The sequence below is a fragment of the Martes martes genome, assembly GCF_963455335.1.
Source record: "Martes martes genome assembly, chromosome: 11".
In the NCBI taxonomy this organism is placed as follows: Eukaryota; Metazoa; Chordata; class Mammalia; order Carnivora; family Mustelidae; genus Martes; species Martes martes.
In genome coordinates, this window is record NC_137899.1 from 90583667 (window position 1) to 90609796 (window position 26130).

Below are 26130 nucleotides of genomic sequence, written 5' to 3' on the forward strand. Positions count from 1 at the left end.
CGACTGAATGCCCCAAATCCACTAACACAAATTTATTACAAATTTTGACCAAAGCTAATATTAAGATTTTCATTTAGTTTTCATTCACATTCCTAAAATACATTAATACCAAAACTATAAAATACATTAACCTTATAAAAAGATAATATACATTATAAATATCTATTACATGTTATATATACTACATATACTGTATATAAACTCAACACTTAAGTAGATCTAACCTTTTTTCATTCATGTAATATATATTACATGCCCACTAGATTAAAAAAAACAACTGGATAATGCATTGTCTTCTAAGATATAATCTATCTGATGAGGAAATTGAGAGATGAAATTTAAATATTCTAGGTATCTAAAACACATCCCTGATTTCTCAAAATCTGTAGTAATGAACATAAGAGCTCTTTGAAATGGGTCAACAGAAAAGTTTAAACCATACCAAGAGACACTGAAAACCAAAGACCAAAAAAAAAAAAAAAAAAAGGTATTTGCATTAACCTCTAGATCACAAAGTCCTTCAAAAACAAATGTGGCAATCCTACTCACTCTATTAAGTCACTCACTATATTGTAACTGTTGGGCCTGCTTATTTAAACAAGACCCAGGAATATTAAAAATCATAGAACTATTTAGAGTTAGAAAAGACTCAAAGGATTTATATTTGAATCCCAAACCTATTACCCATTAGCTGATGCCTGTGGATAAGTTATTTAAAAGGCCTAGTTTCATGTACACGGGATAGCATTACAGCCTAGAGTTGTTGTAAAGACTCAACAAATGAGTAACTATTATCTTCTGAAGCAGGATTTCTGTCATTTTAACCCATGACCTCTCTTAATAAATGTCAAAACTTTTTTCCTGTTTTGTACTAGAAAATTAAAGTGAATATCCTCCCAGCTGAATGTGTTTTTCCAAATTCACACTACCCTATCTAAATCCATTGCCTCTCCACTTGTAATTCTCTTAAATATCCAGCACCACTGATCTTGCGAATCTCTCCAGATAAGAAAGCTAAAGGTCAACTAGAGAGGTTATATGACTTTACCAAGGTCATACAGTATCTTTCTACTTCATTATTATCTTAAAAATGCTACACATGAAATCACCTGAGGTTTGTAGATTCTTTTAAATCTACTTACTTGTATGTTTGGGACCAAAAAAACGTATACAAAGTTACTCTAGAGTATTTACCTTTCTACACGCAGGACAAAGCCCATTTTCATCAGTGCGAATTCGATGCCAACAAAATCGGCAAATCTGATAGCCACAGGTGCAAGGAAAAAAGTTGATATCATCTATCTCCAAGGGCTCCATGCAAAGAGGACATTCCACAGGGTCTTCCTTCGCATCAGGACTGCGAGACATCTTCACGTTTATTAAACAGCAGCAAAAGTTTATAATAACTTAAGGGAGAAGGAAGTTCAGCACTGAGAACTAAACTGTAGAACTTCAAAGACCTGCATGAGAAGAAACAAAGTATACTATTTACTACTGGGGAAAAAAATGGCATTTCAACCATCAGGAAACATACTGACAAAAAATTTGTAAAATATTTAATACTAACCTAGTACTTAATCATAGCACATTTTAGGAGAATGAATAATATACAAATCTGACATGGGTACAAAAATAGACAAACTATTAAAGAACCTAAATACTCTAGAAACAGAACCATGAATTTATGAGATTTTAATATTTAGTAACAGTGACATTTACAAATCAATATGGTAAGGATAGACCAGTTTATAAGCAATAATAAAATTCTGGTCTACCTACTTTAAAGATAGATCTGCATAGAAAGATATGGTCAACTTAGTAATGTGGAAAGAAGAAAACACAAAATTAAAGGCAAGCAGCAGAGTAAAGGATATATTCACTATAATGAAGAGTTAGGGTCGAGTATACAAACAAATCTCACAAAGCAATTTTAAAAAGGCAATTAAGTCAAAATGAGAACAGAAGACAATGAGTAACTCACAGAATTACAAATAATTACAACACATGAAAAGGTGATCAACCTCTTTGGTCAGTAAACAGGGAGAGAGGATTTGTCCCCCATTAGCCTATCAAAGAAGTTAGTCTCCTCAGAAAGTAAAGATTATCACTGATATAATTCCTCTTTCAGAGAAAATGAGAGCACAAAAAATATCTTGCCTTAAGTTGCCTGGCTCTTAAATGGTACAGCGTGGATTCATTCCAGCAAATCTTAGCCCCTGAATCTGTGCTGTTAACCATGCCTTTATACCACCTTAAAATCTATCCCACATAAATACTCACACCTGTGCACCAGGTACTTTGCTCTGTTTGGCAGCACTGTTCCTAGAGTATAAAACTGCAAAGTCACTGTCCATCAGTTGGGAAATCATTAAATAAATAATGATACAGCCATAAACTGGATGTCTTGAATCAGAAGATGTCTATTATAAAGTTGTCAGGTTTTTGTTTTGGTTTTGTTTTAAAGCAGGCTGAAGGGGCACCTGGGGCACTTAAGTCAGTTAAGCATCTGATTCTTGATTTTGGCTCAGGTTGTGATCTCCAGGTCCACAACAAGCTCCCCACTCAGTGCAGAGTCTGCTTCGCCCTCTCCCTCTGCTCCTCCCTCTTCACCCACAGCTTGCACTCTCTTTCAAGTAAATAAATAAAAATCTTAAAAATAGATTAAAAATAAAAAAATAAATAAATCAAGCTGAGGATGCCTGGGTGGCTCAGTCAGTTAAGCATCTCCCTTTAGGTCAGGTCATGATCCCAGGATCCTGGGATCGAGTCCCACATCAGGCTCCCTGCTCAGTGTGGACAAATAAACAAATAAATCTTTAGAAATAAATAAATAAATAAATAAATAAATAAAGCTGGAGACCAACACAATTACTTCCACATAAATATCTAAACCCTGTTATGTATATATATTTGATTTGTTTCTCTAAGAAAATAAAGCACATAAAAAGTTACACACCAAAATGTTACCTTATCAAAAAAGACAAAATGGGGGCGCCTGGGTGGCTCAGTGGCTTAAGCTGCTGCCTTCTGCTTGGGTCATGATCTCAGGGTCCTGGGATCGAGTCCCACATCAGGCTCTCTGCTCAGCAGGGAGTCTGCTTCCCTCTCTCTCTCTCTGCCTGCATCTCTGCCTACTTGTGATCTCTGTCAAATAAATAAATAAAATCTTTAAAAAAAAAAAAAAGAATGAACTTCCCTATTTCTTAGACCATTCTTCTAAAAAAAAAAAAAGACAAAATGGAGGTAAGTAGATTTTACTTTTGAAATTAATTTTATTTTCAAAATTTTATTTTAGAAAAATCTGTATTATCTGATTTGTTACAAAATATTCTTTTTGTATTTAAAATGGCAAACCTTATGAATTATTTTCATCTTTTGAAAAATTAAGTTAAATCTTTCCTTTTTTAAGATTTTATTTATTTATTATGTCAGAGAGAGAAAAAGAGAGAGAGCACAGCAATGGGAAAAAAAGGCAGAGGGAGAAGCAGGCACCCCACTGAGTAATGAGCCCGATGCGAGACTCAATCCCAGTACCCTGGGATCATGACCGGAGTCAAAGGCAGAGGCTTAACTGATTGAGCCACCTAGGCACCCCCATAAATCTGCTTTTAATAATTAGAAGAAAAAGAAAATATCTTCCTATGACTCTATAATTATTTCAAAATAAAATTTTTTAAAGACATGGTATATATATTTATAAACAATTCAGGAATCCTGGTTTGCAGACTCAATTTTGCTCCTATCAGTTTCTTCATATATTAAAATTAGAGCTGATTTCTAATAGCTCCTCCAACTTGAATATCCCAAACTATACCTGCAGAAAAAGCAAACTCAAACATAATTTCTAACAACAGGAAACTAATTGAGAGGTGCTATCTACACTTCTAACATACTTTTGATTACATGATGTTACCTCCACAATAGCTTGCTTGAGTTTTAGTGAGGCTATTTATGGGATGCTGGAAGGTAAACAGCTGGGACTTACAAATTGAAAAGCTTTCCAAAAACTAAATTACCATAAACAAAAGATGACATAGTGAAGTCTTGCTTTTTGATTGCTTGTTTAAAAAAAAAAAAAAGTTTTAAAAGATTTTATTTATTTGAAAGAGAGAGAGACCACAAGCAGAGAGAGGGGCAGAGGCAGAAGGGAGAAGCAGACTCTCTGCTGAGCAGGTAGCGAGACATGGGGCCTGGAGATCATGACCCAAGCCAAAGGCAGATGCTTAACTGACCGAGCCACACAGGCACCCCTAGGAAAATTTTTTAAAGGTCTGCAAGAGTATGTATTTTCCAGTTTAGAGGGAGGAAAAGGAACAAGAGCAAGAAATCCCTTAAGGTGGTTAATACAAGTGCAAGTGCAAGTGCACTCTGTACACTTCTAGTACCATGGAGAGACGCCATGCAAGCCTGTTGCCAAAGGAAATCACAGAACTGGTAAAATGTAGGAGGGAAGTCTAATGTGGTAGAACACTGGAATACAAGGCAAAAGAGCTGATTTCTGCCTCATGCCTCCACGAAACAGCTACATAATCTTGGATAAGACAATCAAAAGCTCTAGGACTCAATTTATTCATCTGGAAACGCTAAGACATGCAAAATTAAATGAAAATTCAAATACAGAGGAATTTCCTTTATATAACACCACTAAATCAAGCTTTAAAATAAGCTTTGAAATAAACTCTCTCTTTTCCAAATACCTTAGCCTAAATTTTCATTTAAGGAAGAATAATTTTATTTCATAAATATTAATATTTATATTAAAATTGTACATTGTATAAATTATATATTTATATTTGTAGTATATTAAAATAAAAATAAAACAAAATGAGTTAAAACAATAAGATTTATAAAGGTATAAGACACAGAAAGAAAAGATGTTTTTAAATGAAAAAGGAAAGTAAAGTCAATGACTTCCTGGAGGAGGTGTGGGGGGGGGTTTAGGACAGAAGTGATTAGTTTTTGATTCAGTAATTAATTTTGAAAAAGAGTTCATTTTCACATACACTATCTAATCCTCACAGTGACTTGGTAAGAACACATTATATCCTTTATAAAAGGTGAAAGTGAGGCCACATGGAAAACTCTTAAGGGTTAAAACACACAAATCAAAAGTAAGACCACCAGCTTCAGAACCCATCTTCTTTCCAGCATGATAAGACAGAAATAATCATCACTGAAGTTGCAGCTGCATATCTTTGTGTATGAAATGCCTTCTTCCAAAAAGTGAAAATGATATTATTTTCTCAAAAGAGTCAATAATACAGAAAATCTCTACCTCATTACCCTAGTTCTTATTCTCTATATCAACTGCAACTAATACCACAACATAGTATAAATTCTGACATAAATATAATACTCCTGGAACACCAAAGAGTAGTGAAGTACACAAAATTAAAATCCTGTACTCGGCCCCTGGGAATAAAAATACATTATATGTTTATTAAAATAAATAAATTAATTTTTTTAAAAAATCCTGTACTCGGGGTGCCTGGGTGGCTCAGTGGGTTAAAGCCTCTGCCTTTGGCTCAGGTCATGATCTCAGGGTCCTGGGATCAAGCCCCACATTGGGCTCTCTGCTCAGCAGGGAGCCTGCATCCCCTGCCCCCCACCCCGTCCCCGCCTGCCTCTCTGCCTGCTTGTGATCTCTGTCTGTCAAATAAATAAATAAAATCTTTTTAAAAATAATCCTGTACTCAAAACCATGCTCAAAAATCACTCATGAGGCAAAGAATCTATACTCAGAAAACTATAAAGTACTCATGAAAGAAATTGAGGAAGACACAAAGAAATGGAAAAATATCCCATGCTCATGGATTGGAAGAACAAATATTGTGAAAATGTCTATTCTACCTAAAGCAATCTACACATTTAATGCAATCCCTATCAAAATCCCATCCATTTTTTTTAAAGAAATAGAACAAATAATCCTAAAATTTATATGGAACCAGAAAAGACCTCGAATAGCCAAAGGAATATTGAAAAAGAAAGCCAAAGTCGGTGGCATCACAATTCCAGACTTCAAGCTCTATTACAAAGCTGTCATCATCAAGACAGTATGGTACTGGCACAAAAACAGACATATAGATCAATGGAACAGAATAGAGAGCCCAGAAATAGACCCTCAACTCTATGGTCAACTAATCTTCGACAAAGCAGGAAAGAATATCCAATGGAAAAAAGACAGCCTCTTCAACAAATGGTGCTGGGAAAATTGGACAGCCACATGCAGAAAAATGAAATTGGACTATTTCCTTACACCACACACGAAAATTGACTCAAAGTGGATGAAGGACCTCAATGTGCGAAAGGAATCTATCAAAATCCTTGAGGACAATGCAGGCAGCAACCTCTTTGACCTCAACCGCAGCAACTTCTTCCTAGGAACATCGCCAAAGGCAACAGAAGCAAGGGCAAAAATGAACTATTGGGATTTCATCAAGATCAAAAGCTTTTGCACAGCAAAGGAAACAGTAAACAAAACCAAAAGACAACTGACAGAATGGGAGAAGATATTTGCAAACGACCTATCAGATAAAGGGCTCGTATCCAAAATCTATAAAGAGCTTATCAAACTCAATACCCAAAGAACAAATAATCCAGTCAAGAAATGGGCAGAGGACATGAACAGACATTTCTGCAAGGAAGACATCCAGATGGCCAACAGACACATGAAAAAATGCTCCACATCACTCGGCATCAGGGAAATACAAATCAAAACCACAATGAGATACCACCTCACACCAGTCAGAATGGCTAAAATTAACAAGTCAAGAAATGACAGATGCTGGCGAGGATGCGGAGAGAGGGGAACCCTCCTACACTGTTGGTGGGAATGCAAGCTGGTGCAACCACTCTGGAAAACAGTGTGGAGGTTCCTCAAAAAACTGAAAATAGAGCTACCCTACGACCCAGCAATTGCACTCCTGGGTATATATCCTAAAGATACAAACGTGGTGCTCCGAAGGGGCACGTGCACCCGAATGTTTATAGCAGCAATGTCCACAATAGCCAAACTGTGGAAAGCGCCTAGATGTCCATCAACAGATGAATGGATAAAGAAGATGTGGTATATATACACAATGGAATACTATGCAGCCATCAAAAGACATGAAATCTTGCCATTTGCGACGACGTGGATGGAACTAGAGGGTATCATGCTTAGCGAAATAAGTCAATCGGAGAAATATAACTATCATATGATCTCTTTGATATGAGGAAGGGGAGATGCAAGGTGGGGGGGTTTGGGGGGAGGTAGGAAAAGAAAAAATGAAAAGATGGGATTGGGAGGGAGACAAACCATAAAAGACTCAATCTCAAGAAACAGACTGAGGGTTGCGGGGGGGAAGGGGGACGGGAGAGGGTGGTGGGGAAATGGACATTGGGGAGGGTATGGGCTATGATGAGTGCTGTGAAATGTGTAAACCAGATGATTCACAGACCTGTACCCCTGGGGATAAAAATACATTATATGTTTATTAAAATAAAAAATTAAAAAAAAAAAATCACTCATGAAGTGCTGCATACATGGTTTTGCACTTAGGACACTGCTGAAAATATTTGTATAAAAATATACTGTAAAATGTGAAGTACTGCAGCCACTGTGGAGAACAGTTTGGTGGTTCCTCAAAAAATTAAATACAGAATTAGCATTATGATCCACTTCTGGATATATACCCCAAAAACTGAAAGCAGGGACTTGAAGAGATACTTGTACAGCAATGTTCACAGCAGTATTATTCACAACAGCTGAAGATGGAAAGAACCCAAGTGTCCATCAACAGATGAATGGAAAATGTAGTGTACACATAGACAATATCTGGCCATAAAAAGAATAAAACTCTGATACATGCCACAATGTGGATGAACCTTGAAAACACTGCACTAAGTGAAATAAGCCAGTCACAAAAAGACAAGTATTGTATGACCCCACTGCCATGAGGTATCTAGAATAGGCAAATTCACTGACATAGAAAGAAGAGTAGAGGTTACCAGGGGGCTGGGGAGAGGGAGAATGGGGAGTTACTGCTTAATAGATATAGAGTTTCTGGTTGGGATGATAAAAAAGGTTTTAGAAGCAGAAAGTGGTAGCAGTTAGACAACACTGTGAATGTTCTTAATGCCACTGAACTGTACACTTCAAAATATTTAAAATGACAAAGTTTAGGATATATTTTATTTAAAAAATCAATAAAAGAAAAATATACACTAGACACAGTTAAATGGGGTATAAACAGCACTTTTGAGAAAACTTTTTAAGTATTTGGTTCCTTAGTCATTAATCCTTTAATTTTTTGCCAATCTCATAGCTGATTTTGTCATACAGTAAATGTGTATATGATGTAACTCCACTGCATTGCAAATCATACTCCTGGATATACTACATAACCAAAATACACTGTAACAACATGTAATAGAGAGCTGTTTATAGATATGAAATACACACACACACACATACACACACAGGCTTTGAAAAGCATCCAGAATACCATCTTAAGAGTCCACAAAAAACATATACTCGATATATATACATAGAACTATAAACTAACATTCTTTAAAACCTTTAAGTATAATTCCACACCACTTACAGCTTACTTAATCACTGTTTTATAACTATAAAATTCTTATTTAACAACCAGTCCAGTCTCACTAGAGTGGAAAGTTTAGTAGAGCAGAGGAATTACCTGGTACATAACCTTTATGATGGTGTACCAAGCAGCTACAACATGGCTGGTGGCAAACAGCAAGTACTCACTTAGTTGATGAATGAATAATAATAAAAAATGGGAACACATTATTTGTTATATGTCATTTATGACTGACAACCCTCTTCAAAAATAGGAAGCAACACTCTAAGTTATCCACCGTTTCTATATTAGGCACCTATTTCACAAAGCATGTTACTTATATAATAAACTACACAAAAGCAAAAAGAGACTGAACACTAGCTACGGACAATTTGCTAAATAAAAAAGCAAGGTAAGGGGCGCCTGGGTGGCTCAGTGGGTTAAAGCCTCTGCCTTCGGCTCAGGTCATGATTTCAGGGGTCCTGGGATTGAGCCCTGCATCGGGCTTTCTGCTCAGCAGAGAGCCTGCTTCTCCCTCTCCCTCTGTCTGCCTCTCTACCTACTTGTGATCTCTGTCTCTGTCAAATAAAAAAAAAAAAATCTTAAAAAAAAAAGGCAAGGTAAGCTGATTGCCTAAATATCAACAACAATACTTCACCATTTTAAATTCAGTACCAAAGTACCAGTATACATATCTCATGAATATACATACACTATGGAACCCAAGATTGTCTGTTTTACCTTTAGGAACAGGAGGAAAGCTTATTTATGTTTTAGAAAAATACCTACCTAAGAATTTAAAGTCTCCTTCATAAAGGTTAAGATTCATTATACATAAAAGAATCAATTACACGGGACTGCTTTCAACCCCTCCACCAATGTGCTCCTCATTTAGTAAATTATTTTACTTGCAGAGGATATAAATCAAAATCAGCACCCAAGTCATCTCAAACACACTGTAACATGTCCCCTAAGCATTTGCTAAAGAAGAAGAGGTAGGAGAAGGGTAGGAGAAGATAAACAGAATATATTTCCAGTAGAAATTAACTCTTAGGAGGGAAGACACTGTCTTATTTATTAGCATATCCAAAAACCTCAGAACAGCTGGTATCATGAAACTATTTGTAAGTGGAAGGAGATCAACAAAGAAGGGATGGATGGATGGATGAATGGATGGAAGGAAGGAAGGAAGGAAGGATGGATGGGAAAGGGAAGGGAAGTGAAGGGAATGGAAGAGAAGTATCTATTTATTCATCCATAAATGTGTAGGCACCTATCAGAAGAGACAATGAACAAAACTGCCAGTCTTTTGAAGTCCATATGCAGCAAATACATATTAGACATAATAACAGACTTCTCTGAACATCTCACTGAAAAAGCAAGGTTTTTTTAAATTTACTTATGATGCAATATTCAATACTAAAAAAAATAATTTGCTAATTTGGATGCATTCATTTGCAGGTAGAGGAATATGATCATTGATTTTGGGAGAGCTGTTATTAAAATTACCACCAATTTATCAGCTGAAGAAATCAAAGACAGATAAGATGACAAATCATTTAAATCAAAGCAATAAGAAAATGCAATCTTTGCATACAAATATATTTCTAAAAATCTAACAATATGACAATTAAAATGTATTTAAAAACTGATCACTTATGTGTAGTATCAATTTAAAGGAAAAAGAAGATTTGCTACAAGTTTCTGTCCTATAAAAAAAAGTTTCCATACACATTTAAAATGATTCAAGTAAGAAAGATCTAACTTAAACCACTTGGGTATAGACTTCTACCACTACTTAAAGTGGACAGAACTTAACAATGACTAGTCTTTTAAAGGGGGAAGTTTAAAAAACAAAAGGTAAAAAAGCACATTTAGGCTCTCGTATCAAGAAAGCTAACTCGTTGGGGCGCCTGGGTGGCTCAGTGGGTTAAAGCCTCTGCCTTCGGCTCGGGTCATGATCCCAGGGTCCTGGGATCGAGCCCCGCATCGGGCTCTCTGCTCAGCGGGGAGCCTGCCTCCTCCTCTCTCTCTGCCTGCCTCTCTGCCTACTTGTGATCTCTGTCTGTCAAATAAATAAACAAAATCTTTAAAAAAAGAAAAAAAGCTAACTCGTTCTAACTGTATCCAGTACATAACACTAATGCCTTCTCCTCAAAAAGGTTCTCACTTTATTAGAAAAGTTTGATGGCTGACCAATGTACTTTCTGCATTCCAACAGTTCTTTTTTTATCTTAATTTACTGAATGATTCAATAAATAGTTATTCAGCTCTTCTTGTGTTTCAAATTCTAGTCTATGTCTTTGGAATACATTAGTGACCCCAATAAGCAAAAATGACCCTAAGGTATGAGGCAAATGAAAAAACATTTTCTCAAGAAAATCTGAAACTCAGGAAAAACAGCAAGACTATGTAGTATCTGAACCAAAACCTACTTACTTCCTCTCTTTCCTTCCCCCTTCCGGCTAAGGAAGGCTGAAACTTCAGACTGGTGCAGCCAGGAACAGAGAGTGCCCTCTCGCTACAGCTACCAGTCCAAGAGCAATCTCCCAGGGGGGGCAGGACATCAGCGTTTCTCATTCTGCTCAAAGCTACCTGATGCTAAAGCTAAGTTCCCGGTAAGTGCAGGTAAGGGCATCTCTCTTCCACTTAACTGCTACTCACAGGAAAGAAGTCCTATGTTGTTGCTGCAGGCTGAAAATACTAGGACCCAGACTGTCCTTCACCCAGCTTCTTTGGAAAGCAGAAGTCCCACACCAAGACAGGCAAGACTAGGTGACCTGAGACTACCACCATATACGCTTCCGAGAAGTGCTCAGTTCCTAAAGTGGGGATGACACACAGAGAAAAGAGCACATCACTGTCTCTACTATCCAATTCCACAGCCAAAGATTTTGCCAGAAAGATGAAGCAGGCCTTAAAACCAGTATCTCTTGAATTTCTTCCAAGGAGACTGTTCCAATCCAACATTGTTCCAATGCTGACTTTGTCTACAACAGAGTGTGAAGCTCAAGCCTAAGTGCGATCTCAAAACCTAGGGCATTGTAGTGAAGGGCAAACAGGAAGAGATTCAGAGACAGGCTAACCTGTAAACCAGCTGGGTTGAGCCCTCCTGGGGTCAGAACAAATTTCAAGCTCTGACCCAAGAACTATCCCTTCAAGTGAGCTCCAATTTTTTGGATCAAGCTGAGAAACAATTCACGTCCTAAGGCATTGTTGAAAACAATGGAGCAGGCAGACAGCAATTAATGGAGCTTAACATCTGGATGTAGTCAAGGAAAGAGGCAGTGAAAGGGAGCCCTGTGAAAAATTCCTGGGTGAATGTGGGCATATCCAAATCTGCACCCCCTAGGAACAACACCAGATGCTTAACATGCCAAGAGGGAAAGAGAAGTCACTAAAATAATCCACCCAGTAACTAAACAAATAAGCAAGTAACAATCAGAAGCCCTGAGAAGGGCATGGAGACCGGTATCAAGAGTTGCTACAATATTATATCAGATGTCCAGTTTCCAACCAGAAATTACAAGCCATACAAAGAAATAGGAAAGTATAACCCATACAGAAGGAAAAAAGCAGGCAACAGAAACCACCTGTGTGAGCCACCAGAAGTCAGATTTAACAAAGACTTCAAAGAGTCATTTACATATATTTAAAGAACTAAAGAAAACCATAATTAAAGTAGTAAAGGATGGTATGATGACATCATATCAAATAGAGTGTCAATAAAGAGATAAGTATTATTAAAAATGAACAATGAAATTCTGGAGTTCAAAAGTACAATAACTGAAATTAAATAGTCATTAGCAGGGCTCAACAGTGCATTTCAATTGGCAGAAGAATAAGCTGGCAAAATCAAAGACAGATTAATAAAGATTAAAGATTATGCAATCCAAGGAACAGCAAGGGAAAAGAAAAAAGAAAACGGAACAGACCCTCAGAGAAAAGTAAAACACCATTAAGTGCATCAACATAGTCATACTGGGTACAAAAGGAGAGAGAAGGATAAGAAAAAAAATATTTGAAGAAATAATGGCCATATGGAAATGAACTACAGTGGAGCATCTGGGTGGCTCAGTGAGTTAAGCACCTGCCTTAAGCTCAGGTCACCATCTCGGGATCCTGGGATCGAGCCCCACATCATGTTTCCTGCTCAGTGGGGAGCCTGCTTCTGCCTATTCCTCTACTGCTGCTCTCTTTCTCTCTCAAATAAATAAAATCTTAAAAAAAAAAAAAAAAAGAAAAGAAAATGAACTACAGCTACACAAGACAGATGAATCTCACAAACAAAATGTTGAGCAAAGGAAGCAAGACGCATATAACTATGGTAATATACGTTTCAACAAACAAAAGAAAATATATTTTAGGGATGCACATGAGGTAATAACAGTCAAAATATAAGTGCCTCTGAATGAAAGGGAGATGGTTATGGATGGGAAGAGATGTATCTGGGATGGGGAAAGGGTGGCTAATTCTGAGGCTACTTGGAAGACTCTATTTTTGACCCAGGTTATAAAGACGTTTGCTTTATAATTAAACTGTACATGTTTTATATGTTTCTCTATATTCCTCAATTTTTTCAGTCTTAAATGAAAAAGATAACAGCTGCAGATTCCACAATGGTTAAAAATAATCTGCAGACCCAGAGAGCAAAATATACCTAAGTATATCAACAAACGCACAACCAGCTACAAGACAGTAAAACTGCAGAACACCAACGGCAACAAGAATCTTAAAAGCAGACTTTTAAAAAGGACCTCTCATCCAGTGGAATGATAATTAGAATTATAGCTTGACTTCTCAACAGCAACAACTGAAGTTAGAAGAGACATACCTAGATATTGAAAGAAAATTATTACCAACCTACAACTGTGCTCCTAGAGGAGAATAACCCTCAAGAATGAGAGTAAAATCATAAAACGTTTTTTGAGATAATCACATGGACTCGATACTAGAGGATATTAAGGAAGTACTGTGAGTTAAGTATAGTAGTAGTATTACGTTTATTTTTTTTAAAGCTCTTCTATGGGAGATCCACTCCGAAGTATTTACAGACTTCATGATATAGTATTTCAGCAGGAAAGAAGAAACAGAATGGCGAAGAGATGAAAGTAGAACAGTAAAATGTCTGTAACTGCAGAAACTGTACAACAGAAGTAACTGGGTTTCATTACACTATTGGTTGACTTTCACGTATGCTTACAAATTTCCATGATAAAGCGCTAAAAAGAATTGATAAAACAATGAGGCTAAATTAAAAATTAAAACAAATAATGAAAATAGAAACAGTTTACCAGTAAGAGACTTCCATTAAAGGAACTTGTGAAGATGGTTCTTCAGGAAGAAGGAAAATGATCTCACAAGGCCAGTCAGAAATTAAAGAAGGGATGGTGAGAAAATATAGTAAAAATGTATGCATACTAAATCATGTGCTTCTATACAGAACAATTATCATTCATTGGATTTAACAAGGATAAAATAAAATATTAAGCAATAACAACATGTCAGTTAGGAGAAGAGTGATGTGAGATAAGCTCCTATAAGGTCCAACTTTAAGAGGAATATGAACAGTGAAATTTCAAGGGTAACCACATACTCTCTATGATCTACTAATCCCACCTCCCTGTATCTTCCACACAGAAAGAGCTGCACATATACTAAGGCATACACAAACACTTACAGCACTTTTTCATAATAGCAAAAAATGGGAAACCTAAATGTCCATCAATAGCATGACAAAATTACAGTAAACCAATAAAAACACTATACAACAACTTAAAAGACTACAGTAGATCTACACATACAAACATATTGAATGCAAAAATTTAAACTGCAGGTACTGTGCAACTTTTTTACATTACAAAATCATAGAAAAAATTTTATACAAGCTGGTAATAGTAACTACATCTATAGAAACAATGAAAGAAATGGGATGGATTGGAAACAAGCCTTGTGTATGAGTCTTATAAACAGACTATATTAATGCATTTCTTACATAATAATACATTAATTTTTTAAAATAACTTCAAAGTTATTAAATTTTAAATCCTTTAAGTGCGAAGGTCACATCTATTGTGCTCAACACTGTGCCACAGGCAAATGTATAGCAAATTATAGGTTCCCACAAGGAGCAGGGGGTTACATAGAATGACCGAAAGTGAAAATGCCGAAATAGCAGGGTAACTATGTTTGGTTTCTTCTCTTCCTCCTACTTGCCAATTTTTAGAAAATAAACATTTACATTTGTAAAGGGAAAAACTATTTTAAATTAAAAATTAAGTGTATCTGACAAAAAGACACAAAGTGATGAGATGAAAAACTTTTAAATGTATAATTAGAGAATCAGCATCAACATGCTTCCTATTAGCTTAATGTTCTCTCAGAAGAAAGCTAGGAGTTAAAAAAAAATTAAAGGCTAAGCCTGATGAAAGTGTTATTAATAAGATAAAATCAAATCTGCATAAAATCAAAGCAGAGACTAATTAGTGTGCTAATTAGTTCTCTACCATACTCACACAGGTTGTCAACAAAAGGAGTTGCCTATACCAGCACATTTTCCATTCAGAAAAACAAAATAAAACAAAAACACCCCATAAAAAATCCCCAGATCTATTTGGGGGAGACAGCACCTGGTAGAAGGATATGCCTATTTTAAAGTCTTTAAGGACTGACCCAAAGGACTGTTTGAGAAAAATGAATCAAAGCATCAAAAATTCAAAACCCTCCTGGTCACTCTGAACATATATTAGTCCTTTTAGAGACGTATCTGTACATCAGTTTATAGCACACCAGGAGAAACAGATAAGAAAAAAATCAGTCCAGCAAAAACACTAAACTGAAGTACAAGAGCCATTCTCATACTCTCAGTATTAAAAGACAAACAAAAATGTTTATTAGCACAGTTAAGTGGAACCTCTTCTTTAGCCGTATCTATATGTCACCCAGTCATTTAGATTCTAACACCTCCTAAATTCTGATCCCAGGTCGCGTGCTGCATGTTCCTCTTCCACCAAGAGATCAGTTCCAATTCATCCACCCCAAATTCTTTCATCTTGCCCCCACTTTGGTCTTTCCTCTTCACGGCAAACAATGACTAATGAGGAAGCTCATCCTTTCAATTTTTGGGCTGGGTTGGACACACTCCAATGTGCTAGTTTTATTAATCTTTAAATTGCATAAAGGTATAATCTATACACATACTTTAAAAACAGTTAAAAAGCAAAAGTTCATGATCAATGAGTGAGGCAATTTATAAAGAATATATTTTTTAGGGGCACCTGGGTGGCTCAGTGGGTTAAAGCCTCTGCCTTTAGCTCAGATCATGATCCCAGGGTCCTGGGATCGAGCCACGCATCGGGCTCTCTGCTCAGCAGAGAGCCTTCTTCCACCTCTCTCTCTCCGCCTGCCTCTCTGCCTGTCAAATAAATAAATAGAAATCTTAAAAAAAAAAAATTAAATATGCTAAGTAAAAATATACTTAAAATATTTTTAAAAATAAGTTTTTCAAAAAAGAATATATATATATATTTAAAGATTTTATTTATTTATTTGACTGACAGAGATCACAAGTAGGCAGAGAGGCAGGCAGAGAGAGAGGAGGAAGCAGGCTCCCAGGGAGCCTGATGCGGGGTTTGATCCCAGGACCCTGGGATCATGACCTGAGCTGAAGGCAGAGGCTTTAACCCACTGAGCCACCCAGGTGCCCCAAGAATATATATTTTTAAAAATTATATTCATTTCTTGTACCCAAAATGATCTATTTAAGTAATTATACATTTCAAATAGTACCATGGAATTTAAGTCTATAGTTTAAAAAAAAATGACTAAAAACTTTATGTGCACCTAAATTCTGAGGAAATGGAAGATATTATTTACCTAATGGTGGAATAAAAAATATACTCACTCATCCATACCACTGCCATCTTAGAAATTAAAAGTCCTAGGGGCGCCTGCGTGGCTCAGTTGGTTAAGCATCCGACTGTTATTTTGGCTCAGGTCATGATCTCAGGGTTGTGAGAGTCAGCCCAAGTGGGGCTCCCCACTCAGCGGGGAATCTGTTTGAGATTCTCTGCCTTCTCCCTCTGTCCCACTCCCTCATCTCTAGAAATAAATAAAGCAATCTTTAAAATCTTAAAAAAAAAAAAGAAAGAACGAACGAACGAACCTAAAAGCCCCATTTAAAAAAATATAACACTCACTAAAAGAAAAGAGGTTCCAAATACTTTCTGTGAAGGGCTGAATACTATTTTATTCTTCATGGGCCATACAGACCTACAATCACTCAACTCTGTTGCTCAAGTACAAAGACAGCTGCAGACAACACATAAAGAATTGAGTGTAGGGGCACCTGGGTGGCTCAGTTGGTTAAGCAACTGCCTTTGGCTCGGGTCATGATCCCAGGGTCCTGAGATTGAGCCCCGTGTCAGGCTCCTTACTCAGCAGAGAGCCTGCTTCTCCCTCTTCCTCTGCCTGCTACTCAGCCTGCTTGTGCGCTCTCGCTCTCTCTCTCTCTGTCAAATGAGTAAATAAAAATTAAAAAAAAAGAAAGAAAAGAAAAGAGTGTTGCTGCATTCCCATAAAACTTATTTATGGACACTGAAATTTTAATTTCACTTAATTTTCCCATATCACAAAATATTACTCTTTTGATTATTTTTTCAAACACTTGAAAATGTAAAAACCACTCCCTTGAGCCTTAAGAAAACAAGCAGCAGGGACCTCTGATCCAAATCTACAAGGAAACCTCACAAATCCGAGCATGAGCCTAAGTCTTGGACATCGTTCAAATCTATTTCTCTTAACCTTCTTTCTGAGGCAATCTTTTTTAGTATTATATTAAACATACGGTTTCTCACCACTCCAAGCATTTACTTTATCAGACCCCAAAGTAATTTGTAGATATAGCCTTGCTTCTCAATTAGATAAAATTCAGAAAACAAATACAGTACCTGAGAAACACTGACATGAAATATATACCTATTATACACAGCTACATTAAAACCAAGACCATTTTGAGTAACACATTAAAGCATTAAGTAAAACTGTCCTGAATGATGTTAATCAATACTTACAAAATGTTTAGAAAATGTCTCCAATGTCGGGAGCCTCAGTAAGTTCAAAATAATCAAAGTCTTTGTATACAAAATACAAGAGTGAGAAAATTACCTACAAGTTTAGAATTGGGTGCAGTTTTGTATTTCATAGAAGGAAGAAATTCAGATGAAGATGCAAAAAGGAATAATGAAAGTAAAATATGAGTACTGAAAAATGCAAAAGCAAAAAAAGGAAAGACATGGAGAGGGATAAAATAATTATTAGAATCTAAGTTAAATTTTAACAAGAAAGGAAAACAGCTAAAGGTAAACTAATGACTGGTATCACAAGGGAAGCAGCTGGGTTTTAATCGAAGAAAAAACAGCTTATGTGAAAAATGGTGGTGAGAGATTAAAGGAGAAAGGGGGAATAAAAGAGCAAATAACCAAAATAAAAAAAATTAAAATTAAGGGACACCTGGGAGGCTCAGTCAGTTAAGTGCCTGTCTTGGGCTCAGGTCATGCTCCCAAGGTCCTGGGATCGAGTCCCACATTGGGCTCCTTGCTGAGCCTGCTTCTCTCTCTGCCTGCAACTCCTCCTACTTGTGCACTCACTCACTTTCTCTCTGACAAATAAAATCTTTAAAATAAAATAAAACAACATCAAAATTAAGTCACCATCTAGTTATCTAGTTATAATCCCCCTCCCCACCCCAGAGTATGGAATTTTTTGCAATATAGTTATAGTCTTTTTTTTTTTTTTTTTAAAGAGGTGATCTTTATTTTTTTTTTTTTTAAAGATTTTATTTATTTATTTGACAGAGAGAGATCAGAGTAGATAGAGAGGCAGGCAGAGAGAAAGGGAGAGAGGGAAGCAGGCTCCCTGCTGAGCAGAGAGCCCGATGCGGGACTCGATCCCAGGACCCTGAGATCATGACCTGAGCTGAAGGCAGCGGCTTAACCCACTGAGCCACCCAGGCGCCCCAGTTATAGTCTTTTTATATGAAGTATGCAACCATTAGTTATTATAAGAACTACAGTGTATCTATTAATGGGAGGAAAGTTTAAGAATCAGACCGCTGGTACTGACAATATACATGTATAACAGCATGTGATAGATACATGTAAACAATGTTAGTATACTTACACATGTAAAAGTGACTAAACTTTGACAGTGGCTATAACTTCAGCAGTTACCATTTCACCAATTTCCTGGAACTAGGCAAATTATGGTAAACTGTAACACCTCCAATGCTTCTAGAAGCTTTAATGTACAAAACAGTAATTTTTTAAATGAGATAATCCTGTGTTAAAGCAACAGGCATGTGTAAGAGTACATTAACCAAGCAGCAATCTACATCAAACAAAGAACCACAGAAGAACTAGCTAGCCTACAGTGTTTCTGAGTTAACAACCCAGACTACAACCTATTAGGTGAAAAGATCCGCTTAACTAGCAAAATTAGATTTATAAGACTATGTCTCCCAAAAAAAAAAAAAAAAGAGAGAGAGAGACTATGTCTCCCAAAGACTATTTAATAAATAAATTAGCCTTACAGTAAGGAACAAGGATAAGTATAAAGTGCTTTGTACTTTGTAGGTGCTTAATAATTATACAGAAGGATGAGGGGAAAAAAGAGGGAGGCAAAGAGGGGGGAAAACACAAAACATCATAAACTTAATAGCAAAATCTGAGATAGGAAACCTATAGATCATTCCCATGAAAAGAAATACAAAAATCCTAAATATCAGCAAAACCACATCAACAATATTAAACTAAGTAGAGTTTTTCCAGAAGTGCAAGGACATCATAATAGGAAATTATTTATCACTTCAAAAGATCAAAAGAAAAAACTGTCCATCTCAAGAAATGCTAAAAATCATTTAATAAAATCCAATCATCTTGTCCTTGTAAAAAAAAATCTCTTAATAAACTAGGAAGAGAAAATTATCTTACAACAATAATGGATACCTACTCCAATACATTCTAATGATGGGACATTAATGGGATTTCCACTAAAACTGGGAATAATATAGAATGTTATCATTATTATCAACATTATTCCAGAATGTTAGACAACATTTTTAAGTCCGGCAATAGTATATGTAAAGAGTGTTCAAAATAGACAATGTATAAAACAAACACAAATTACCAGTGTCATAATAAAAAGGGTAATTATAGATATCATAAATAGTAAAAAACATAAAAGAGAACATGAGAAGTAACTTTATGCTAATATATTTAACAACTAAAAGGAAATCCCCAGATTCCACAAAAACACAAGTTTTTATTATTTTTTTAAAGATTTATTTATTTACTTACTTTAAAGATTTTATTTATTTATCTATCTATCTCAGAGAGAGAGAGAGAGAGGAGGAGCACATGAGCTCCCTGCTGAGCAAGGAGCCTGACGCAGGACTCAATCCCAGGGCCCTGGGATCATGACCTTGGGGAAGGCAGACGCTTAACTGACTAAGCCACCCTGGTGTTCCAAAAGACACAAATTTTTAAAACTAACCCAAGTATAGAAAATCTTGATTGTCCTCTAGATGTTAATGTAATTAATTTTTTAAAACCTTTCCAGAGGGCTTCATGGGTGAATTTTCCAGATATTTAAAAAAATAAATAATACCAAACTTTGACAAACTCAGAGAAAACAGGAAAATGAAACACTTCCCAAGGCATTTTATAAGGCAGCTACATTGTTGGCATAACCTGACAAAAATATTGTAAGAAAATTACTGAACCTTCATAGACATAAAAATCCTTTAAAAACTAACAAAATACAGCAAATATATTAAAAGAAATAATATCATGACTGTGATTATATTAGGAATGCAAAGTTGATTTAACAACATTTAAAAAAGTCAGTGGAATCCATTACATTAACAGAATAAAAAAGAATCGTGATCATCTCAAAAAACGTGGAAAAAACATCTGACAAAATTTAACATCTATTTATAATAAAAACTCCCAGCAAATTAGAAACAAAAGGAATCTTCCCCAATCTGATAAAGAGTCTATAAAAAGCTCACAGCTAATATCATACCTACTGGTGAACTAACTACTAAACACCTCCCCTGAAATCAAGAACAAGTCAAGATTATCTGCTTTCAACTTACCTATTCAACACTTTACTAGACATCCTAGTTGGTGCAGTATAACACAAGAAAAATAAAGATATAAAGATCGGAAAAGAGGGGTGCCTGGGTGACTCAGTGGGTTAAAGCCTCTGCCTTCAGCTCAGGTCATGATCTCAGGGTCCTGGGATCAAGCCCAGCATCGGGCTCTCTGCTCATCAGGGAGCCTGCTTCCCGTCCCCCCCCCCCCCCGCCGCCTTTCTCTGCCTGCCTTTGTGCCTACTTGTGATCTCTGTCTGTCAAATAAATAAATAAAATCTTTAAAAAATAAAAAAAAGATCGGAAAAGAACTAAAACCAGTCCTTATTTGCATATGACACGACTTCATACACAGAAATTCCAAAGGGGGGAAAGACTACTAGAACTAGATAAATTTAGCAAGATCAATGCATACAGAAGCAACATGTGAAAAAACCACTATATTTCCAAGTATTAGTAATATACAATGGAGACAGAAAGTAAAGCCACAATACCATTTGTAATAGCATCAAATAAAATACCAAATACCTAGAAATAAATTTAATAAGAGGATGTGAGGTACATCTACATTAAATCACAGATTTTTGCAGAAAGAAATCAAAGAGATAAATGGAGAGATACACAATGTTTATGAATTGAAAAACTTGGTATTTTTAAGATATCAGTTGCCCTCAAATTAACGTATACATTCGATGCAATCCAAATCCAAATCCAAATGGACTTTTTAACTTGAAATAAGCAAGGTGATTCTAAAATTTATATGGAAATATAAAGGACTCAGAATACAAAAGCATTCTTAAAAAACAAACCTGGAGAACTTACACAATCAAATTTCAAAGCTTACTATAAAATTACAGTAATTAAAACAGTGCTGGCACTTGTGGTACTTAATTTTTGGACAGACACCAATAAAACTCAATGAAGAAAGAGAGGTGAGGACACAGAGTACCTATGTCAAAAAAAAGTGAATCTACCTAATACACATAATTAATTCAGATCAATCACAGAGTTAAATTTGAGTGCCAAATTATATTCTGCTGACAAAGACTCATACCTCAAATACATGAAGAACCCTGGGGAAAAAAAAGGGACAAATAATTCAATTTAAAAATAAATGAGAAAATATATAAAGCCTTCAGAATACTTAGGAGAATATCTTCATGACTTTGGCCAAGGGAAAAGATTTCTCAGCATATAAAAGAAAATAAGTACAAAATTGAAAATTGAAAAAATGGACTTCATCAAGATTAAAGCCTTCTGCACATTAAACACCATTAATGAAATGAAAAGCTACATACTGCAATAAAACATTCACAAAATATATATGACAAAAAATTCATATCCAAAATACACAAAAAAACCTCCTACAAATGAATAATAAAAGACGATACAATTTACACAAATAGCCAATAAGCACTTCATGTGTCTAACACTACTGGTCATCAGGGAAAAGCACATCAAAACTACACAGAAACATCACTACATGAGATAGCTACATGAGAATAGCTACAATCAATAAACCTAACAATTCCAAGTGTTAGTGAGGGAAGGAAGCAACTAAAACTGCCACATTTTGATTAGAGTGTAAATGGGACAACTACTTTTGGAAACTAGCAGTTTCTAATAGTTATTCACACACCCTATAACCCAGAAATTCCTCTCCTAGATATATACCCAAGTGAAATGAGTGCATATGCCTACAAAAAGACTTGCACAAAAAAGGTCAACAGAAGCATTATTTGTAACCGTCTCTTTCCTCTCCCAGCAAAAAAGTAAATTATTCAAATGTCCATCAATAGCAGAGTGGATAAATTTTGATACGTTCACACAATGGAATACCACTTCACAATGGAAAAGAAACTGATATAAATAACTATTTTGATAAATCTGAAATATATCATTATGTTAAGAGCAAGGAGTCATACACAAAAAAGTATATATGAGTCCATTACATAAAGTTTTAAATAAGCCAAGCTAATCAAAATTACAGACTGGTCACTTCCTAGGACAGGCTGTGGTACTAACTGGAAAGGGACACAAGTAAACTATCTGGAGTGATAAAAATGTTCCATATCTTGATCTGGATTTTGGAGACAAGTATATATACATATGTAAAAGGTCAATATTCTACTTTATATCAATTACTCTTCAATAACATACTGTGGAAAGTTTAAAAAAAAGGAAAGAAGATGAAGGGAAAAAGAAAGGGAAGGAAGAAATGACACTTTAAACTTCATGGTCTGGGGCACCTGGGTGGCTCAGCTGGTTAAGCATCCAACTCTTGATCTCAGCTCAAGTCTTGCTCTCAAGGTCATTAATTCAAGCCCTGCACTGGGCTCCAGTGGGGCCTACTTAAAAAACAAAAATAAACAAAAAAACTGTAACTGGAAGAGGAGTTTAACAGTTCTATTTTCTTTAATTTGTCCAAAGACTTTTAAATTTCAATAGAGTATCCATACTTCTAATACAATTTTACATATTAATTTATTACCTGTTTGTGACTTCAAACTCTGTTCAAATTTAATTTTTCCATAGCAAAAGGTCAATTACTTAACTTCACCATAAGACAATCAGCAATAACAAAAAAAGCAACAATTAGAAAAAAATGTTTAAGTCACAAACATTCCCGTATTCTAATGTATAAGGTTTTCTGCACCTACACAGACATCTATTACATGTTTGTTTAAAACAAAAAGGGTAAGGGGCACCTGGCTGTTTCAGTCAGTGGAGCGTGCAACTCTTGATCTTGGGGTTGTGGGTTTGAGCCCATGCAGGGTACAGAGATTACTTAAAAATAAAATCTTGGGGCACCTGGGTGGCTCAGTGGGTTAAAGCCTCTGTCTTCAGCTCAGGTCATGATCCCAGCATCCTGGGATCAAGCCCCGCATCGGGCTCTCTGCTCCGTGGAGAGCCTACTTTCTCCTCTCTCTCTGCCTGCCTCTCTGCCTACTTGTGATCTCTGTCTGTCAAATAAATAAATAAAATCTTTAAAAAATAAATAAATAAATAAATAAATAAAATAAAATCTTAAAAAAAAAAAAAAAGGACCATGCTACACACTGTTCTGGAATCTGGCCCCCTGCTTAATGCAATTAACACCTTTCCTTTACATAAACCACAGGTGGTGATTCCCAGTGCATAATATTCTACTACACATGTCCTGTAATTTATTTAATTAGTCCCATTATAAAACACTTCTAAATTTTTTCCTACTATAAACAATATTATAACAAACATTCCATCTGTGTTGATTTTCTTCATTTGGATTACTTTCACTGTAACTCTGAATGTGCTGACACAGTTCTCTGTGGCCATTTAGAACCTTTGCCATTTGATCTGACTCTGATCAGAAATGGCCAGATTTGGGGCGCCTGGGTGGCTCAGTGGGTTAAAGCCTCTGCCTTCGGCTCAGGTCGTGATTCCGGGGTCCTGAGATCATGCCCCGCATCGGGCTCTCTGCTCAGCGAGGAGCCTGCTTCCTTCTCTCTCTCTCTCTCTCTCTCTCTGCCTGCCTCTCTGCCTACTTGTGATTGCTGTCAAATAAATAAATAAAATCTTAAAAAAAAAAAAAAAAAAGGAAATGGCCAGATTTTTTCTTCAATGGCCAGACAGTAAATATTTCAGGCTCTGAGGGCCACAAACTATCTATGCCGCATATTCTTTTTTTAATTTTTACAATCTTTAAAAAATGTAAAAGCCACTCTTAGCTCATAGACCTTCCAAAAAGAGTCCATGGGCAGGATTTGGTCTGCAGGCTACAATCTGTTGACCCCTGACAAAGATTATGTTCTCTAAAGACCCATGAAGACAGGAAGTTACCCTAGAATTCTGGGTGGTGTATGCCAGTCACCGTATTTTATTGGACAGTCTAATGAAGTAAGTTTGAGTCTTAGTGAGTTTTAAGGAAGAAATTTATTTTTCATAAGAACTCTTCTTTTAACTCCCCCATAAGACTACCCAACTCCTATCCTGACTAGATAAAAAATTTTAATTTTTAAAATTATAAAGGCTAGTATACAAAAGAATATGAATTATTTTATTTTTTAAAGATTTTATTTATTTATTTGACAGACAGAGACCACAAGTAGGCAGAGGCAGGCAGAGAGAGAGGAGGAAGCAGGCTCCCTGCTGAGCAGAGAGCCTGATGTGGGGCTCCATCCCAGGACCCTGGGATCATGACCCAAGCAGAAGGCAGTGGCTTAAGCCACTGAGCCACCCAGGTGCCCCGTGATTTTATTTTTTTTTAAGATGTTATTTATTTGACAGACTAAGATCACAAGTAGGCAGAGAAGCAGGCAGAGAGAGAGGAGGAAGCAGGCTCCCCGCCGAGCAGAAAGCCCGACTCGGGGCTCGATCCCAGGACCCTGAGATCATGACCCGAACCAAAGGCAGAGGCTTTAATCCACTGAGCCACCCAGGCACCCCATGGATGATTTTAAAATGTTTATCAGAGTAAGTGGTTTTGCTAATGTTTGCAACTCTTCAACTACTTTTATCAAATATTCAGAAGATAATCTTTGAAAGGCTACTGCTAACAAACACTGTACATGCAACTGTGGCTAACATCATGATTTACAGCTAAAGGAATAAATATTATCACCTAAACGTTCTCATCTTATTCCACACCCTGTCCTTGCTTTATCTAGAAAATCTTTAGAAATAACAGGTGGAAGAAATGCAACAAAGATAATATTTAAAAATGTATCTCAGGGCGCCTGGGTGGCTCAGTTGGTTAAGCAACTGCCTTTGGCTCAGGTCATGATCCCGGACTCTCAGGATGGAGTCTCGCATCCAGCTCCCAAATCCATGGAGAGTCTGCTTCTCCCTCTGACCTTCTCCACTCTCCTGCTCTCTCTCACTCTCTCTCTCTCAAATAAATAAATAAAATCTTTTAATAAATAAATAAACACACATATAAATAAATGAATAAATAAATGTATCTCAGGGAGCCTGCGTGGCTCACTCAGTTGGTTAAGCGTCCAACTCTTGATTTTGGCTCAGGTGATGATCTCAGGGTCGTGAGACTGAGCCCCACATTGGGCTCCACACTAGGAATGAAGCCTGCTTAATATTCTCTCTTCCTCCCTCTGCCTTTTACCTCCCTCCCACTCACTCTCTCTCAAAAATAAAAAATAAATAAATAAAAATAAAAATCTACTGGGTTGGTTCCTTTGGTTTCTAGCGACTGGATTGAAACAGAACAGGAAATTACAAAAAATTATTAACTTACTCCAGATATTACCCTATATCCCTAGATTCAATCTCCCTATTTTTGTCCAGTATTATATGTCTACTTTACAGTCTTCCTATCTGCACTCAAAGACAAAGGAGGAGGGCAAGAAGAAAAAGAGATGGAATAATGAAAGACTGGGTAATTATCAACCACATGTCCCTAAGACAAAGACCTAAGACTCT

The 26130-nt window shown here is 36.3% G+C and overlaps 1 protein-coding gene across 9 annotated transcripts in view; it reads right to left on the reverse strand.

The window, feature by feature from the left end:
- Positions 1–26130, reverse strand: part of CNOT4 (CCR4-NOT transcription complex subunit 4) — a 140619-nt gene that overhangs the window by 76477 nt on the left and 38012 nt on the right. For 8 of the 9 annotated variants that reach the window (XM_080818914.1, XM_080818913.1, XM_080818912.1 and 5 more), the window contains one exon: positions 1195–1460. In XM_080818914.1, the coding sequence (XP_080675040.1) occupies positions 1195–1368 (174 nt within the window). In that variant the 5' untranslated portion in view covers positions 1369–1460. Of the gene's footprint in view, positions 1–1194; positions 1461–17635; positions 17825–26130 lie in introns of those variants that run through there. The other variant, XM_080818910.1, reaches the window with a different exon arrangement.